The sequence below is a fragment of the Protopterus annectens genome, chromosome 2.part1, assembly GCF_019279795.1.
Source record: "Protopterus annectens isolate FY-2018-M chromosome 2.part1, PAN1.0, whole genome shotgun sequence".
In the NCBI taxonomy this organism is placed as follows: Eukaryota; Metazoa; Chordata; order Ceratodontiformes; family Protopteridae; genus Protopterus; species Protopterus annectens.
In genome coordinates this window covers 47,493,798-47,514,241 of record NC_056729.1, presented here as the reverse complement: position 1 = coordinate 47,514,241, position 20,444 = coordinate 47,493,798, and the positions used below count along the sequence as shown (strand labels likewise).

Here is a 20,444-nt window from a genome sequence, read left to right as displayed (position 1 = left end):
CATCCCAATCAGGGAATCTTGCAGAAGATACCTGTGCTTCAAAGCAGGCTACATGCACTATCAGATGTCCTTCAAGGATGCATCTGCAGTCCTAACATATGGGTTGTCCTGCCTCAGGCAGCCCTTCGGTCGGACGGATTCCAAAGTCTGGGTCTGGCCTCGGCTGATGTCGCACTTCACCCGACTTCATAGCTGCTGTTTATTGGGTATAAAGGCATCAGCTGACGTCATTTTCCTCAGTCTTTCTTGCCGCGCGGTGCCCGAAGCAGAAGCTGTTCGTAAGTGCCGGTCGGTCAGATCCAGAGATTTCTACTACCGAAGACTTCTAAAAAGCTAAGTACCCCGTTGGGGACTCTTTTTTTGCCTCAGCCGATGTCAGACAAAGTAAATAATTGTTTAACTGGTGGGAAACAAATACCTCATAAGGATTTCCACTCTTACTGCCTTCCTTGCTTAGGCCCAGACCACGACGTATCAGTTTGTCTAGCCTGTGCTTCCTTCAACCGACGGGCACTTAGACGTCGGTCGGAGTTTGCAGAGGAGTTTTTTGGTCCCGCTTTTGCATACAAAATGCCGTCGGAGACTCCGACTACTCAATTAGCTAAAAAGCACAAGGAAAAGGACCGACACTCGCGGCCCGTGGTTTCGCCTGAAACCACGGTTAGGCCAACCGCGAGTGTCCCAGTTTCGGCTGAAACCGATCCCCCGGTTCTTCCTTCGGCCGAAAGCATGCCTCCGATAGCCGAGGCCTCACAGAGCTTGGTTGAATCTGCTACTGAATTTACTGCTACATAAGCAGGCACCCAGGATTTGTCAGACACTATTCCTTTAGACATCTCTACCCCTGCACGTGGGGCTGCTAGACCCCCTGCTTCTATGTCTATCAAGGCTTTTGCCAGGGCTAAAGCAGCTAAATCTTCTAAGGCCTTACCTGCTAAAACTCCTTCACATAGGCCTACCTCTAGTTCCCAAATGCTCAGCCTGGCTGAGGATCTCATTTCTTTGATCAGGGGATCCCAACCTCACCCAGACAGGGCCTCTCAGCCCCCTCCAGACAAGATGCCTAGGACTGAACCCCCGGAACCTGTCTCTACAGATTACTCCTCGGATGACTCAGACATTTCAGACCCTCACGAAGGCCCATATTCTCCTTATGAGGATTCTGATGCAGAAGACACCATTCCTTCTGCTTCTCCTCCTGAAGAATTTTCCTTTGGGGAAACTTTGCATGCTATGAGGGAACACTTCCAATGGCAGGGCCAGGATTTTTCAGATTCAAGGAAAAGGCTTAGGACCTTTTTACATTTACCACAGCATAGGCCTTTAGCCATTCCGCCAGTACTAACAGTTGTTGATGATGCATATAATGATGCCTGTACTGCCCCTGATTCTCTTCCTCCGGCCCCTGCCAAACCAGACCGATATTACAGGGTCCCGGACACACATTACCATTTGTATAAGGCTCCTGTTGCAGACCCTGAAACCATTTCACAGGGCCCTAAAGGTGTGGCAGCTGCCTCTGCCAAAAACCCTCTTCCCTCTGAAAGGGAATCTAGAGCATTAGAGATGGGGTAAAAGGTTTATACTTCTGCTACTCTTTCGGCCAGGGCCTTGAACTGTCAATTTCACATGATTCAGTACCAGGAATTTTTGTTAGACCAGATAAACAAAAAACTGACTTCTCCTGAACCTTTAGATCGCAAGTCCCTTCAGGATTTGGTACATAACTCTCAGCAGGTCAGTAACCATTCCTTAAAATGTGGCTATGATGCACTGGAGGCTTCCTTTAGATCAGCTATGACTGGAACAGTGATTCGAAGGCATGCCTGGTTAAAAGAACAATCCTTACCAGACCATGTTAAGTCAAAACTCCTAGATGCTCCCATGGAGAAACAAAGTTTGTTTGGCTCCCCTGCACAGGAGGTTCTAAAGAAGGTGGAAGAAAAAGCAAAATCTGTCCAAACAGTCAAGGATTTCTTACAGGTCCAACCACCGAGGTTTAGCCGAAATTGGCCTTCGAAGAATTGGTCCTTTCCAGACGACGCCCCAGAGGCAGAGGTCAATCTAGGGGTGCCTACAGGGGACGTCAGTGGCAACCTGCCAACCAGAGAAATACTGCCACAGATTCAACTACAACCACTTCCACAGGGCAGACACAATGACTTGGCTCTAGTTCCGCCTACCAGGGAACAACTGGAAGCACCCTTGGGTGGAAAGCTAGCCTTATTCTCCGACAACTGGCATTACATTACAGGAGACAAATGGACTTTACAGACAATAGACAAGGGCTACAGGTTTCACTTCCACACTCTACCAAAAAAGAGAGGAATGCCAAACCTACCACCACGCCAAAAACAGACGCTCTAAGACAAGTCAACAACTTACTAAGGATGAGAGCTATAGAAGAGGTACCACCTATGGAACAAGGCCAAGGATTTTACTCCAGGCTTTTTCTTGTACCAAGAAAAGAAAATCAATGGAGACCTATTCTAGACTTGTCCGCACTGAACACATACCTCATTGTTCCAAAATTCAAAATGCTGACCCTCCAGCAGCTTCTTCCCATGCTGGGCAAGGAGTCTTGGCTGGTGACTCTAGATCTCAAGGAGGCATACCTGCACGTCCCTATACGACCAGATTGCAGAAGACACCTCAGATTTCTTGCAGGATCAGAGCATTATCAATTCTCAGCATTGCCTTTTGCCTTATCTACTGCGCCCAGAGTATTCACGAAATGCCTGGCATCAGTAATTGCTCATTGCAGACTTCAGGGAATTCAAATTTACCCATACCTGGACGACTGCCTAATACAAGCGGACAACAAGGCAAAATTAACAAAAGATTTGGAAAATGTCATACAACTGTTGCAAGCCTTGGGATACACAGTCAACATGCAAAAGTCAAGACTAGTACCATCCCAAAGGATAACATTCTTGGGTGCAGAACTGGATACATCAACTCAGATGGCTTTTCTCACTGAAGAAAAACAAAAGCAACTACCAGCCTACTTCATGACATTAACAACACAAACTCGGCTTACTGCAAGGAAAGTGTCCTGCAAGCCCTGGGCTACATGGCATCATGCATAATATTGGTTCCACATGCCAGGCTGCATATGAGAAAGCTACAATGGTACCTAAGGAATGTATGGTCTCAACACAAGCACAGTCTAGAAGCCCAGATTCCAATAATTCCATGCCTGAAGCAAGAATTCCTGTGGTGGGCTCAGGCCTGTCAGTGGAACAGAGGCTTGCCTTTCCACAAACCTCATCCAAGCCAGACCATCACCACGGACGCCTCAGACCTAGGATGGGGGCCACACATGGTGGACAAGTGTATTCAAGGCCTATGGACCCAAGACCAGCTGAATCTACACATAAATCTAAAGGAGATGCTGGCAGTGAAAAATGCGATCCAGGCATTCAGACCACTCCTTCAACAGGGTCATCTGCTGATAAGGACCGACAATACCACAGTCATGTGGTACATCAACAAACAGGGAGGTACACATTCATATCCTCTATGCTGGATGGCAATGGACCTGTGGAATATGGCCCTGAATCTCAACATACAACTTCAGGCCAGATTTGTACCAGGAAAAGAAAATTCTCTAGCAGACACCTTAAGCAGAACTACCACGGATGCTCACGAATGGATGCTGCATCCAGATATCTCCAAAGCCATAACAAAGAAATGGGGACTACCAGAGATAGACCTGTTCGCCTCCCCACACAACCACCAATTGAAGAAATTCTGCACAAGAGCATACCACCCACTTGCTTGAAGGGTGGACTCCCATTCCTTCAGCTGGAAAAACCTGATAGCATATGCATTTCCACCTCTTCCCTTGATGTACAAAGTTCTACTGAAGATCAGAGAGGATCAGCCAAGGGTAATCCTGATAGCTCCAGACTGACCGAGGCAACATTGGTACCCGCTACTGAGAAGCATGTCTCGGACACACGCATGGCCTCTACCTCTATGTCCCTTACTTCTAACACAGGACAACTACAAGATCCTACATCTCATTTGGAGTGCAGCAAAGGGAGAAAATGTCTCATTGGCAAACATAGCGCACACCCTGGAATATTTAGCAGAACTGTTCCACAATGGCCTGTCTTACTCCTCCATTAAGATTCATGCATCAGCAATCTCAGCAGAATACAACATAGATCCTCCTGTCTTCTCTCATCCTCTACTCAGGCAGTTCTTGAGAGGAATCAAAAATGTAAAACCTCCAAGGAAGCTCAGAACAAAATGGCTGCCATCCTATAAGCAGTGTCTACACATAGCTCTGCCACTCACCTGAACTAAAACAACAAATCTTAAGGATCCAAACTCTTCACAGTGTTTAATTTCGTTATTAAACTATCAAGTAACTTACCTGGAGTCTGTTCATGCGTTGTGGAGAGATACGGAAGGTCTGCTGTACAGGATTGTACTTGATGTATCTGTCTGTCTGCTGCCTGTCTGGTCTACATGTGCTCCAGGCCTCGGAGGCCTAGTATCCCTGTGGAAAAAAATAGCTCTGATAAATCTATCATTGAAAAATCTCTCATAAACATGTCAAAGGAGCTGGATCACATGGATACTCAATCCACCAAAGCTAAATTCTCAGCTATAGCCTCCACAGAAAAGGAAGGAACTCAGAAAAGGTTCAGAACTACCAAACAACAAGAGGCCTCCAAAGCAATACCTCTAACATCAAAAGATAAAACAGACTCACCATACATGGAGGAACTGAAGACTGCTCTCCAGCCCCTACAGACAGCAATACAAGGTATCTCATTGCAGATTAAAACATTTAATGATTCCATGGACAAAATGTTAAACAGAATGGACAAAACAGAAGCAAAGGTACTGGACAGTGAGATTAAAATTGAGCAATTACTCTTGGAAAAAAAAAATAATGACACTACCATAAAGTCCATTCAACAGAAATTAATTGATCTCGAAGCCAGATCCAGACGCAACAATCTTATTGTCAGGGGTATCCCAGAACATATTCCACAACTGGATTTACTTGAGAACATTTTGGATATTTTTTCTGTTTTCCTGGACAAAGTGCCCCTCTTAGATAAAATAATTATAGAACGAGCTCACAGAGCCCTAAGACCAGCATCTAACAATCTCTTTCCAAGACCAGTGTTTGTGAAGATTCTTAATTACCAACATGTCACCAAACTAGTCCTAGCAGCAAAGAAGAAAAAATCCATTGACTGGAAGGGTTCAAAAATCTTCCTCTCTCCTGACCTTCCAGCCCCGATTAAGCAGGAGAGACAGAAATTAGCTCCCTTCTGTGCTTATCTCATTAAAAAACAAATTCGTTTCCAAATGCGCTATCCCAGCACTCCCATCTGCTCTCATTTGGGCACACAGTTCTCAGCGCACAATCTCGAGGAGGCAAGGGAGGTTTTTAAGAAAGCCTTTAACGAAGTTCCAGACAAAACAGTCTAAATATTTTACACTGATACACCTAAATGCACCTTTTGGGTGTCAAATATATTATTTTCGGCTCCTAAGAGGGGAAGCTAGTGGCTTACCTTATCAGTCAGTCGTTTAAAGGATCTCCCATGTTTTAGTTCACTTAGGCTGGTCCCATTCTAGTTTGCCTCAGGCCATGTTTTTTTTTTTTTTTTTTTTTTTTTTTTTGATAGGTAATTTCTGTAGCTTAAGCAATGACAGGAAACCTCAAAAGGGCATGCGCTGTTCCGAATGGGGAACACTGCCTTATGATTGTGAGGAGATTGCATTGTTATATTCGAATAAGTCCTTGATAATCTACTCTGACAGAATCCTGCATCAATGGCTTTAGCAAGTCCTTCCTTGACAGCCTGTGTGCTGTGTGCAGGATTTTACAGCCCATGCAATGGAGCAACATTTACAGTAGACAGCGGTGGAATATGAAGATGACTTCACTGTTGGCTGGTGGCTGCAAAGTTGCCAGCTTGAATAATCAGTGCTCCGGACATGTTGACAGGCCTGTCGGTCTCTCGGAAGGTTGTTGACCCATCATGCAACCGGTTCTTAAAAGCGCACTGTCCCTATAGTGCGCATCAGGTCTCTTGACTTTCCTAACCAGCAAAACAGCATACAGCAGCAATATCCAACTGAAGAACCGAGGCGACGAGCCTTTCAACACCAACGGCTGGAATTTCACTCCTGTCGGGAGGTTTTAACCGTTCATCAACGCAAGTCTCCAGCAGCGTAATACTACTTTTTCGAGGTCACGCATCCTACTTTTTGAATCCCTGCTAGGTACAGTAACACGATCTCGCTGTATCTATGTGGAATACTAAAAAATATCTCTTATTACAACAAAGCACTAACTGTTTTTGTAGATTGTTATTCCCATGTAATAAGATCAGCATGATTACATCAGTTTTCTGCCCTACATACTGCTGCCCAATCGTTGGACATATTGTTATCTTTCTGTTTTACATCACTGTTTCCCCATGATGGTTTATCAGTAATTTTGTAAGGTGGTGAATACCAGTCTTCTGGGGAATAATGGCAGCAGTAATGTTCACTATTTAATGCCTTTGTATGAATGTCTGATCATCCACATCGGCTCAGTAATCACTTATAATGGGCTGATCTGGTATATGACCTCTTCCCCTAAATATCTTTTATAAAAGGTCAAATTTCAATAGGTCAGACTTGGGCAAAGGAGAATGAGGTATAGAAGGGGGCAAATGCAGGCTTTTATTCATTCGCACCCTACTGACCAGATTAAAGATATTGAAATAACTTGTTTGCTGCTTAAGTAGGTCTGATATTGCACTTTTGGGAGTGCCTTTTGACAAAAACATTTATTTCTGTTGATGTATTGACTTTTAAAATTTATAGTTTAGACTGCATTTTGTCCTGCAATCAATTCAACTCTGTAGTAAAAGTATAATAGCACTAGATAGTCAGAATTATGGTTGTTTAGCAGGATCAATCTTTTATCCTTACTCTACAGCCTGTTAATAGCTGCTGAGATACCAGGAATTATTTTGAGTCATATTCAGGCATTTGACTATTCTAGTATATTATCTTTACTGCCTTTCATATGATTTCAACTTGTTCATGTACTGCTTGTATTATACTTTAGAGGTTTTTGGCCTCCTTTTATATATTAACTTTTAGCATTACTATTTTTATTGTTCAAATGAATGAGCCTAGTTTTATTCATAGCATTTCCTCATGCACAGCTCATATTGTGTTTTAGAGGTTTCTTGTTTCATGTCATAGGGAATGGCCGCTGATTACAAAAGCTGATTTCATATGGGTATGGAGGACCTTGACAACAATATTCAAAAACGACTAAACATGTTAAAGATACAAAGGCAATTTAACAAATCAATGATAAAAACTCGAGTTGGGCAATAATTTATGCTCTGGGAGATGAGGGGGTGGGAAGCGTGGGGATAGATACAGGGAAGATTCTCTGTGAGTGTTTCTCTGGGCTGTCCCTTTCCTTCATGGGGACCTTTATTACTGGGTCTTGAAAATACGATTGACAGCTTTGTTAACTTTACTTGCAATGCTTTATTAAGCAAGGGAACATGCTATATGATTACTGATGATCAACAACACCCTATTGGTAATGAGTATAATTCAAACAAATTCTCTTCATTCACATTTAATATAGTTGAAAGCTCTGGCTTTTTACATATGGTTAAATAACCCAAGTGTTATTATGTAATTAATAATATGTTTGCTGTTCATTTCTGCATGTTTTTACCTTTTTTCTTGGTGGAGTTTTGAGTAGGATTGTGCACTGCATGGGTTAGTTATGCATTTTGGTTCGTGTTGTGTTAGGTGGTACGTTCTGGGAACAAGATTCTGCACCTATCGGGTGATTTCATGCTCATCCTATTTTAATTTCCCAGACCCTTCCGGGCTTAGGGGGAGGTGGGTAGGCACCGGGATTAAGCGGGAAGGATGTCCTCTACTTGCCCCTGGTTTACAATTCAGCTCTACGTCACTTTGTAATGTTGTCCATACTTCCTATCACACTCCCGATTTCTTAAATATACTTAGCTTAATTAGAAAATGTGGAACTTAGAATCTTGGAACATTAAGGGGTTACAAACACCTAAAAAAAAAAATTACTTATGCACTTAATATTGAAATCCTCTGCTAATATTACTTTCCTTCAGGAAACGCATTTGCTTAATCATCAATGGGAGCAAGATAAATTGAGACCTTGGATCAAAAAGATCATTGCCTCAGCAGGCACTCTGAATAGAGCTGGGGTGGCCATTATCATTAAAAATAGCTTTGGGCCAGATATTGGAATGATGGGGTCAGCCGACGAAGGTAGATGGTGTTATTTTTCTACAAATCACCCCTTATTAGACAAACCTACTCTCCTTCTGAACATATATGCCCCTTGTACCTCCCAACAGAGCTTCTTTACGAAGTTATATAATTTCCTCACTTTATTTCCTAACCACTATTATATTGTGGGAGGAGACTGGAATGCAGTGCAGGATCCCAAAACAGATAGGTCGAATCACAGAGCCCAACCTAACCTCCCAGCACATAAAGACATAACCGAATTGAAAGAGGAGTTCAATTTATTTGACCCAAACATTTTTCTAGAGCCGGCCCAGAAAAAATGCAACTACACCTTTTTCTCTTCTTGTGCCAAAAGTTGGTCCAGTATAGACTTTTTTCTTATTTCCAGGGTTTTTTACACTATGAATATCTCCTTTAAACATTTTCCCAGATCTATCTCTGACCATTCCAAGATCTCTGTGAATATACACCGACAAAATAGGGGCTCAACAGATAGAATAGACATCTGTTGGAGGCTGAACCCCAACCTCCTGGGGAGAGAGGAGATTACTTCGCAAATTGACGAATACCTGGACTACTTTCTGGAATCCAGGGAATCCTTTCAATCCCCTTTAGATTGTGAATGGGCCGCGATTAAATCAATGATTAGGGGCTTCTTGATAAATAAAGCCGCACATTATAAGAAACTCTATAGCAAAAAAGAACGGGATCTTACATCTCAGCTTCATAAAGTAGAAATGGAGTCTCAGGTTAAACACACCCCCCTGACAGAGGAACGTATGATACAGCTACAAAAAGATTTAATATCCCTGCACGCTGAGAACTTGAGTTTCCATGAGATTAAATCATTGGCCCTATACGCAGACGTGATACACTCCCCCTCCAGATTTCTGGCCAGGGTGATCAACCTCACTAAATCCTCCACATTTATACCTGAAATACATTACCAAGGGAACGACTTCCAGCAACCTAATGAGATTATTGAAATTTTTTAAATCATTTTCAAGCAAACCTATGGGCCCATAGATAACATAGTTGGCGATTTAGAAATACAATCTTTTCTCAATAATCTCACCTTTCCCAAATTAACAGAGGATCAGAATAAGCTTCTAGAAAGGGAGATAAATACACATGAAATTACCTCCGCTATTAACAAGCTTAAACCTAATAAATCCCCTGGCCCAGATGGATTTACGGCTGAATTTTATAAAGCATTTAGTACGAAAGTCTCCAAAGTGTTGAGCCTATTATTTAACTATATTACCTCCAATGGCTTTAAAGATATACATTTAAATGCCTCCAGAACGATTTTCATTCTTAAACATAATATGGACCCTAAAATCCTCGGGAATTATAGACCCATATCTTTAATTAATCTTGACATAAAAATTCTGGCCATGGTCCTAGCTAACAGGCTGAAAGCTGTTATCTCTCACATCATTTCTCCTGAGCAATCTGGCTTTATCCCGGGTAGACAAACTAACGATCAGACTTTACTACTGGAAGCCATGATCCATCATTCTAACCTAGCTAAACACCCCATGTACGCCCTAGCGGTGGATGCATCCAAGGCATTTGACCGCTTGAGCACAAATTTCTTATTTGCCGCTCTACCCTTCTTTAACATTCCAATCGCATTTATAGACAAAATTAAAACCCTTTACTCCACAGCATACACCACTATCCATATTAATAAACACTCATCTAACAGAATTAACATGGTGAATGGAGTCAGACAGGGTTGCCCCCTTTCCCCCCTCCTATTTAACTTGTATATGGAACCTCTCTTCATGCTTCTCAAACAAGCCACCTTCCTCCACCCACCTAGTATTTATAACTTAAAGATTCCCCTTTCGGCATATGCAGATGACCTTAATATATATTTCACTCTTCCTGACTCTGACCCAAATAAAATATTATCTGCAATTAATGCATTTTCCAACTTAGCGAACTACAAACGTAATAGGGTAAAATCTTTAATTTTCCCCTTAAACACACACTCTAGATTGCCTAATATAACGTTAGATTCAGGGATTAAATCGAAAGAACAGCTTCATTATTTAGGTATACAATTCTCCCTAAATAACCACAACTACTTTCAGGACAATGTGGTTAGATATTGGTCAAATATTCAAAACGATATCAATAGATGGTCTAGGCTTAAGCTTCCTTTCTTGGCCAGAACCACAGCAGTTAAGATGAACATTCTTCCTAGATTGTTATACCTGTTCCATTCAACCACCAATATTTTACATAACAATTTCTTTAAGAAAGTTGTATCCTCTATCTCTAGATTCGTATGGGCCCCTAAATCGGTCAGGATCAGCTACTCTAAACTTATCTATCCTAAAGAGCAAGGAGGTCTGAGTCTACCTGACTTTAAAACCTACTATGAGATAATCAATGCTAGTAGAGTATTAAAGATTGCGTCCTACCATAAGGACAAATATCGGTGGACCCCGCTTTGGGTGATCCTGGGTAACAACTACATTAAATCATTAAAATTTAGCCCTGCAGCACTCCCATTCCTAGATGATGCAAACATAGGCATACTGAAATATACAAAAGGTTTATTATATAGTGTAAAATCCCTTCATGCTCTGTTTAAATCCTTGAATCTTTATCATTCCTACATGACATTACAACCAATTCATCTCAACCCCAACCTTAAATTGAATGGGCACATGTTAAACTTGGTGCAATACCCCCTCCTTTTGAATACCTCTATCTCGGATCTCTTCCCCTTCAGACATCAGACAATTTCTAACCTAAGAACCAGTTTGAATTTGCCCAAGAAATACCTGACCACGCTACGACAGGTTAGAGAGTTGACAGGAAAGTACCTAGATCACCCCCTGATCTCAGATGAAGATATTTCAGCTTGTAGAACATTAAAGAAACTCCTGCTCAGTGAGAAAAAGATGACCTCAAATGTATACAAGGTCATCATGTCACTCAGATATCAGAATAAGTTCATTATTTCAAAATTCTGGTTAAAAAGTAACCCCAACATAAACCAAAGTTTAATAACAGAGGCTGTAAAACGAAGCTCCAAAATCATTCCCTTCAATAAGTTAAAATATACTCAGCTGATGATTCTCAACAATGCGTATTTTACCCCTGAAGCATTAAGTAAGATTTACCCTAATCAATCCCCTAAATGCTGCTATTGCTCGAACCAAACTGATGATATCCTTCATCTGTTTTGGAGTTGCAAGTGTTCCTATAATAACTGTCCACAAGTACCGACAACTTAAATAAAACCAAAACTGTAGCTTCTGGTGTGGCTGCAAAAAATAAAAGTACGTTAAGCGCTTTCGTCTGTATCCAGACTTCACCAGAACGTTCTGATGAAGTCTGGATACAGATGAAAGCGCTTAACGTACTTTTATTTTTTTGATTATCTGTGAATAAAAGCATTGTGTGTCCGAGTCGAGGCATCTATCGTTATTGCAGCCACACCAGAAGCTACAGTTTTGGTTTTATTTAAGTGTTCCTATAAACTTTGGTGTGCCTTGAGAGTGATACTTGAGAAAATCGGATATGAAAAATCCACCCTCTCATGGGAATTTACCATCCTGCATATTCCACCTCCAGGTTTATCTGAAAGGAAATGTAAAGTACTGATTCCCATTTTAATGTTAATTAAATATTACATTTCCCTAAATTGGAAAACCAGGCATTCTCTCTCTTGGGAGGGTTTTAAACACATAACTATCAAACACCTCAAGGCTCACAAATACTTGTTTCACAATATTAAGCACAAGCCAATTATTAAAGAATTTTGGGGCATTCTGTCTGATCATATAATTAAATGACTTTTTATTTTTGTCTTGCTCCTTTGGGTATGGACAGCATCTTTTTTATACCATACTGTGAACAACTTATATAACAGACTCGTGGGCAACGTAGAACTTGTATATAGTTTGATTTGTAATTTGTTTTGTTATATGTATTTTCTTTGATGTTCTCTGATGTAAGTGTTTTTTTTTTTTTTTTTTTTTTTCTGAAAATTGCAATAAAGAGAATTATATTAAAAAAAAAAAAAAAAAAAAAAAAAAAAAACCTCCAAGGAAACCACCTTTACCTACATGGGATCTCAACTTTGTGCTGGAAAAGTTAACACTTCCTCCTTTTGAACCAGCAGCAACAGCAGAATTACAGTTCTTGTCTTGGAAATCTGCTTTCCTGATAGCAATCACTTCAGCAAGAAGGGTATCTGAGTTACACGCATTAATGGCAGTACAACCCTTCCTTATCTTCCATCAGGACAGAGTCTCTCTGAGAACTAACCCTACCTTTATGCCAAAAGTGGTCTCCAGAGTATCATTGAATCAAGCGATTCATTTACCTACATTCTTCCCCAACCCACAGAACAAGGGGGAAAGACTACTACATACCTTGGATGTGCACAGACAATTACGCTACTATCTGGACAGAACTAAGACCAGCAGAAAAACTGACCAGCTTCTGGTAGCATATGCAACAGGAATGCAAGGAAAAGCAATTTCAAAACAGACAATCTCAAAATGGATAGGAAATTGCATTCGTTTTTGCTACTCTTTTCATGGGAAGACAACTCCTGAAAATATCAGACCTCATTCCACAAGAGCTACAGCCACCACTACAGCTTTCCTACAAGGAGTGGCTACCAAAGACATTTTAGAAGCTGCTACTTGGAGCTCCGTGCATACATTTGCCAAGCATTATAATCTTCCCTTATATTCTAGATCCCGAGCAGGTTTTGCAACTGCTGTTTTGCAAGGGATCTTAACTACACCATCTTTATCTTAGTGCCTCCTCCCCCAGTTTGGCTATGGTATTCTACCCATATGTTAGGACTGCAGATGCATCCTTGAAGGACATAGTACAGTTTTGTACCTACCGTAAATGTAGATGTCCGATAGGTATGCATCTGCAGTCAGGATTACCCACCCTCCTTCCCCTCTGTGGTATTCCTAGGGTATTTACCCCTCTTTTAGCTAGCTGGGGGAATCTATTATGGTGTATTTGTTTGTATATATATATATATATATATATATATATATATATATATATATATATATATATATATTCTTATATTGTTTGCTCTCTACTGTTTGGAATTATTTGCATTTATCCAAATTTAGCCTTCCTAGAGGGCACCTGGCATCTGGGGCAAGAAACACTGAGGAAAATGGCATCGGCTGATGCCTTTATACCCAATAAACAGCAGCTATGACGTCGGGTGAAGTGCGACATCAGCCGAGGCCAGACCCAGACTTTGGAATCCGGCCGACCGAAGGGCTGCCTGAGGCAGGACAACCCATATGTTAGGACTGCAGATGCATACCTATCGGACATCTACATTTATGATAGGTACAAAACTGTACTTTCTCTGCACTGCCCTTTGGCTTATCTATTGAGCCCAAGGTATTCACAAAGTGCCTAGCTCCAGTCATTGCATTTTGCAGGCAAAGAAATATTCAAATTTATCCATACCTGGACAATTGTCTAATTTAGGCGTAAAGCCAGGACATACTTATGAATCATCTAGACTTTGTACAAAGGGTGCTAACCTGTCTGGGGTACACCATAAATGTAAAGAAATCACACCTGGTACCCTGTCAACAAATTATATCCTGAGAGTAAGCTTGAATACAACTTCCAAGATGGCTTTCCTCATGCCAGAGAAGCAAATTCATTTGACAGCCTACTTCAAACAAGTGGCCACAAAAACCCTGCTATCTGCAAGGCAAATACTACAAGCCTTGGGGTTCATGGCCTCCTGCATTCTTCTAATTCCATATGCAAGACTCCATATGAGGAAACTACAATGGTATCTAAAAAGCCTATGGTGTCAACATTCACAGGATCTAGAAGCAATGATTCCTGTCATATCTTGCCTGTGCCTAGAGTTCCTTTAGTGGGCAGAGGCCTGTCACCAAAACAAGGGACTACCATTCACACTACCCCCTTCCGCCCAAACCCTAACAACAAATGCATCAGACTATGCATGGGGGGCTCACCTGGCAGGGAAGTGCATTCAGGGCAAGTGGAACAGAAGTCAAATGCACCTGCATATCAATCAAAAAGAAATGTTAGCTGTGCAGAATGCTCTGACAGCCTTCAAGGACCACATTCTTCCAGGCCAATTAATGGTAAAGACAGACAACACCACTGTTGTGTGGTACATAAACAAGCAGGAGGGTACACATTCTTATCCCCTTTGCAGACTACCATGGCATTGTGGAACACAGAGAAACCAAATGAGGGCCCAAGACCAAGGTGAATAAGTATCCAAAGAGTTTATTCAATACCAACGAAAAGGAATAAATTTATTCCTTTTCGTTGGTATTGAATAAACTCTTTGGATACGTATTCAGCTTGGTCTTGGGCCCTCATTTGGTTTCTCCAAGCGAACCTTTTGCTCTTGGTTATTGTTTGACATTGTTCACTTTCATCTCCCTTGCCGGTCATTGTGGAACACAGCCCTGAGCTACCTTGTGCATCTACAAGCTCAATTCCTGCCAGGAAAACTAAATACACTGGCAGATGAACTAAGCAGAAACCTCATGGATCCACATGAGTGGAACCTGGAACCAAGGATTTTCAACATGTTGACAAGCAAATGGGGGAGCCCAGATATAGACCTGTTTGCCTCCCCCCAGAACTATGAACTGGACAAATTTTGCACAAGGACTCCCAACAAACAAGCTTGGAAAGTGGATGCTCTGTCCTTCAGCTGGAAAAACATATCAGTTTATGCCTTTCCTCTTTTGCCTCTGCTCTCCAAAGTACTACTAAAGATCAAACAAGACAAACCAAGGACAATTTTGATTGCACCAGACTGGCCACACCAACACTGGTGCCCCCTCTTGTGCAATGTGTCACTGTTGGCCCCATGGCACCTGCCTCAGACTCCTACACTATTGTCTCAACAGGAGAACCAGATTCGGCACCATCAGCTTCAGACACTGAACCTAGCAGCCTGGCTAGTTACCTAATCTCTCCTTTACCATCCCTCAGTAAACCAGTGATGGATATCATTTTAGAGGCAAGGAGGCCTAGTACTATAATATATTATGCTGAAAAATGGAAAAGATTCTGTGCCTGGAACCAGTCTCAAGGGATGAACCCAGCAGCGCCCAATTTACCTCAGATTTTACAATACTTAACTGAGATGCTTCACAAGGGCCTGTCTTCCTCCTCCATTAAAATTCACGCCTTGGCCATTTCCGCTCATTATAACACAGAACCTCCCGTCTTCTCTCATCCACTGCTCAAGCAGTTCCTCAGAGGGGCCAAAAATGTACGACCACCCAGGAGAGCTCCAACTGCAGCCTGGGACCTTAACTTTGTTTTGGAAAAGCTCACTCTTCCTCCTTCTGAGCCAGCTGCTACTGCAGAGGTAAAATTCCTTTCTTGGAAAACGGCTTTCCTTTTAGCAATCACTTCAGCAAGAAGGGTATCTGAATTACAGGCCCTTATGGCAGTGGAGCCTTTCATCATCTTTCATGTAGACAGGGTGTCCCTCAGGATCAATCCTTCCTTCATTCCCAAGGTGGTATCCAGTGTGGCCCTTAATCAGTCCATTCATTTGCCAACCTTCTTTCCTAATCCACAGAACAAAGGGGAATGGATACTGCACTCCTTAGATGTGCACAGACAACTTGGATTCTACTTGGACAGGACTAAACCTCAAAGGAAATCTGAACAACTGCTGGTGGCATTTGCTGCAGGGGCAGAGGAGAAGGCTATTTCAAAGCAAACCATTTCCAAATGGATAAGCCATTGCATTCATTTCTGCTACAAGCACCATGGAAAACCTATCTCATAGGGGCAGACCCCACTCAACCAGGGCTGCATCTGCCTCTACAGCCTTTCTCAGAGGCGTCCCTACCAGGGACATTCTAGAAGCTGCTACTTGGAGTTCTGGACATACTTTCACCAAACATTACCATCTGCCAATTTTCTGTAAATCCAGAGCTGGCTTTGCCACTGCAGTTTTGCAGGGCCTTATAGCTGGTCCTAATGCTATCTAAATTCCTCCTCCCATCCTTAGCTTTGGGAATCTACCCAAATGTGATAACTGCAACAGTGAAACACGAAGAACATAGTACAGTTGTGTACATTTAACCATAAATGTAGATGTTAGTGTATTCACTGTTGCAGTCCTGGTTACCCTCCCTCCAGCCCCCTTATTTCTCTTGGTTATACCTCTACTTTCCTTTACTATGCTCAAAAGCTTTTTGGTATATTTGCTTTTTTTTTGGAGGTATAACCTTGTATATTTATAGATTTAATTGCTTCCCGTTAGGGGGGCACCTAACATCTGGGGCAAGAAAAACTAATGTAATGGCGTCAGCTGCATGTTTTATACCACTGACGACTTGACATCATGAAAGAAGGGATGGCAACCAACGCAGGACCCAAGACTTTGTTAATCAGGCCGACTGAGGACTACTGCAAGCAGATAACCCAAATGTAATGACTGCAACAGTGAATACACTCGAACATCTACATTTATGGTAAGTGTTCACAACTGTACTTTTAGATTGCAATATATCAGTGATTTGGTACATCAACAAATAAGGGGGAACTAGATCTTACCTTGTTTAACACGTGCTCAGGGTATGGTGATGGTCAATTTCATCCAACCGCTTTCTAATTATAGTACATGTTCCAGGGAGCTCTTGGGTAATTGCGGAGAAATTGAACAAGAGCATCCTGATGCCTCATGAGTGGTCTGTCAACCTTTTGGTGATGGAAAGGATATTCTGTCAATGGGGTCAGCTGTGCTGCGATCTCTTTGTATCCCCCCTGAGCAACAAGTGCAGCAACTGCTTTGCATTTTTCTCTCCTCTGGTTGAGTCAGAGAGATGTTCTCCTTCACAATTTTTCTCCCGGTATACTGTGTGCCTTTCGCCCGATTCCTCTCCTTTCCCAGTTTCTGAAGAAAGCCACCCAGTCAAAGAACAGGAAAATTCTCATTGCTTCATTCTGGCCTCGACAGATATGGTTTCCCTTTCTGTGGTTTCAGTTAATTCAGAAACATTGGATGCTGAACCCAGCTCCAGACCAGTTGTCCCATCCAGAGGAACTCATTCATCCCAATCTTCAAAATCTCAAGCTCACTGCATGGCTTCTCCAGTTCTGATGATGGGCAGACATATTAGCCTTACTACCCCAGAACCTTATTTTTGGTTGATATTAATTCTGCTAGGAGAATATCTGAGTTATAAGCCTTATCTTGCAAGGCTCCTTACCTAATCTGTCATAAGAACAGGGTGTCTTTGTGAACAAATCCTCCTTTTTTACCAAAAGTGGTATCTGACACTAATATCAACCAAGACTATACAACTTCCCATATTTTTTCCCAATTTTTCGAACAAAGGCAAATATTGTCTGCATTTGCTTGATGTTCACAGACAACTACGTTTTTATCTTCACAGAATAAAGGAATTCAAAAAAATTGATTAGATGTTTATTTCACTGTCTTCTGCTACTTTGGACAAACCAGTTCCCAAGGTTACTCTGGCTAGTTGGCTTAAGGACTGCATAACCTTCATTTATAACAAAAGGAAGGTGCAACTGCCGAGACCTATAAAGGCACATTCTACAAGGGCAATAGCCGCTTCCGTAGTCTTCCATGCCAGAGCTTCTGTAGATGATGTACGTGTCACGGCTACATGGGCATCCTTGCATACATTTATTACTCATTTCAAACTGAATCTAGTCTCTAGGGGATGAGCATCTTTGAGTTCTGTGGTGCTCAGAAATATTCTTCCATGAGACCTCCCAAGATTTTGGTGGCTGGGGACTCTGTCCCACAGTCAAGGATTAAGTGAAGATTGACAACATCAGATAAAGAAGTTATTTCTTACTATAATATTCAATCTGTGTTGTCGAGCTTCCCTTATTCTTGTCATCCCCACCCTCCTTCCCTCTGACTTTCAGACTTCTTGGTGGAATGGATCTATCCCAACAGATTGGAGTATTCCTTTATGAATGCAGATGTGGTCTCTGATCTGTTATTTTCTGTCTGTCACTATCTTATGCAAACTCAATCTGAGATAATCTGGAGAGGAGCATTCTGGGTAAAGCTAAGCTCAACAGTTTTTGGAGTGAGCGAGCTGGAATTCCGTGTTGTGGAACCGAAACCACAGTCAAGGACAAGTGAAGATTGATAACACAGATGGAGCTTTATGGCGAGACATAACTTATTATTATTTTTGCATGAGATTGTAACATTATCCTTGCTGAGTACAACGTCCTGCCAAAGGCAAGTGTCTTGGCTACCTCAGACACATAAGTATAGAGCTCAACTGTATTTCTCTTCATCTGTCCCAGGGTGGAACTTTTAAAACCATTCACATCAATATCCCCAGCAAGGAGCAAAACTCATATTTTGCATAAAGGAATATAAGGGATCTGGTCATATCCTTAAGCCTTGCACTGCTGTTCGTCTGTAGCCTGATGTGTGGACCATCAGTGTCCCTAAATATATATATATATATATATATTACCGTTACCTCATGTGCTTATAGTTCAGGAGCACTGAATGGAATAGGCATGGAGTCAGGGTGACTCGCTGTGATTATGGGTGAAGGTGCAAGTGAAGATGTGTTAAGAGTGAGTAGTGTTATGTAGCCAAAACTTGTTCAAATGAGGTCTTGGTGGATTTGGTAATGATTACTTAACAACCATGGCAAAAGTGGATCTGCTGCTTACTACTAGTGTTTGAAAGGTTAGTCTCCCAGTTTACATGTATTTACAAGTCACACAAATAGTATTAGTAACTGATAAAAGTGATTGTAAGCTTGAATCAGTTACTCCTCTTCTTCAGAGTTTCTAAAATGTGCAGGCTGACAACAGAAGAGAACAAAGCAAACTGAACACATGTCAAGAAAGAACAATACCTGAACAGGTATCACTGTGAAAATAAAGTACAACAAGGATTAAGTAGAAGGAGCCTTTCATTATCTTACAGTTAGGCAAATGAAGCAGATAACTAGATTTCAGTTGCAACTAAAAGGACCACAGAAAAGCAGAAAAAAATGCAGAAAACTAGAATCACACCCACTAATTCTAAGCCAGGAGTATGACTTTAACTATTATGAAGTGAAGTAAATTTCACTGCAAGTCTATCAGGCCCAGACCCAGATATAACAGGGGAAGCAAATGGATGAAATCCACTTAGCACAGCAAGGATTCCAGGAAGCCCATTTAACCACAGCTCAGCACTGTAAATAGCTGGCCGATGTAGGTATACACCTTATATGTTAGACAAACAACTTGACTTTCTATATGGTAAAAGTGCCAGTCATTTTTGTGGCAACAAAAGACAGCCGATTAGTAAGAAAAACTCAGGACAGACCTCTACCAAATCAGGCAGGCAGGCACAAAACTGTTACTCGCTCCCACCAGAAAGAAAAGCCATAACCTATGGGCCCCAAATCAGAAAAATCCAACCTCAAGTAACTCATCTGCTGTCTAGTTCAAACCCAGATGAAGTAAGGGCAGACAACAAAATCCAATTTTTCCAGCAGGTCCCAACAAAGGTGAAGCTGGGGTCCCTTAGTGGAGCTGGAGCAGGAGTAGAATAATTTCAGTAAACTACATCAGTGCTAGAAACTGTAACAGTGATCCCACAGAATGGTCTACTACTATGGTAAGTTTCTTTCACATTTGTACTTTGTTTGCTTGTCTAATTAATGTTGAAATCAGAAAGTTTCTTGTTTGATATTTTACTTTTTCTGTTTTTTTTCTTTGCATACTGGGTGTGTACGTTTAAGTAAAGTGAGTTAGTTTAAGTGAGTCTTCTAATTTGCTTTGTGTGACCGTATGTCATTTTGTCAGTGGCTTAGGATAACAGTATGAGTAATGGGTGGCTTGGGCCTGCCTCTGTGTTGCGTTAGACTCTGTGGAGCAGTCTAGACATGAGCTTAACTTCACTTATGTTGAGAAGGAAACAAGATTAATGTGTTAATATTGTCTTGTAATTCATTTACAGATTAATTGCTTCCAGTCAAGTCAGAAGCTTCAGATTCTAAACTCGGTAAGAAAGACTACTACCAAAAAATCATCTCCTTTTTAATACAAATTTCTTCATGGCATATTACTGTCTTCAGTAGATATGCTGAAAATTCTGCTATTTTGTCCTAGTAGAACTA

General features: G+C 41.6%; 1 protein-coding gene across 1 annotated transcript in view; it reads left to right on the top strand.

Annotated features, from left to right (window-relative positions):
• LOC122793960 (arf-GAP with coiled-coil, ANK repeat and PH domain-containing protein 2-like) overlaps positions 1-20,444 on the top strand; it is a 930,687-nt gene that overhangs the window by 28,654 nt on the left and 881,589 nt on the right. The window contains exon 2 of the mRNA XM_044062015.1: positions 20,285-20,329. Coding sequence (XP_043917950.1) covers positions 20,285-20,329 — 45 coding nt within the window. The remainder of the gene's footprint in view (positions 1-20,284; positions 20,330-20,444) is intronic.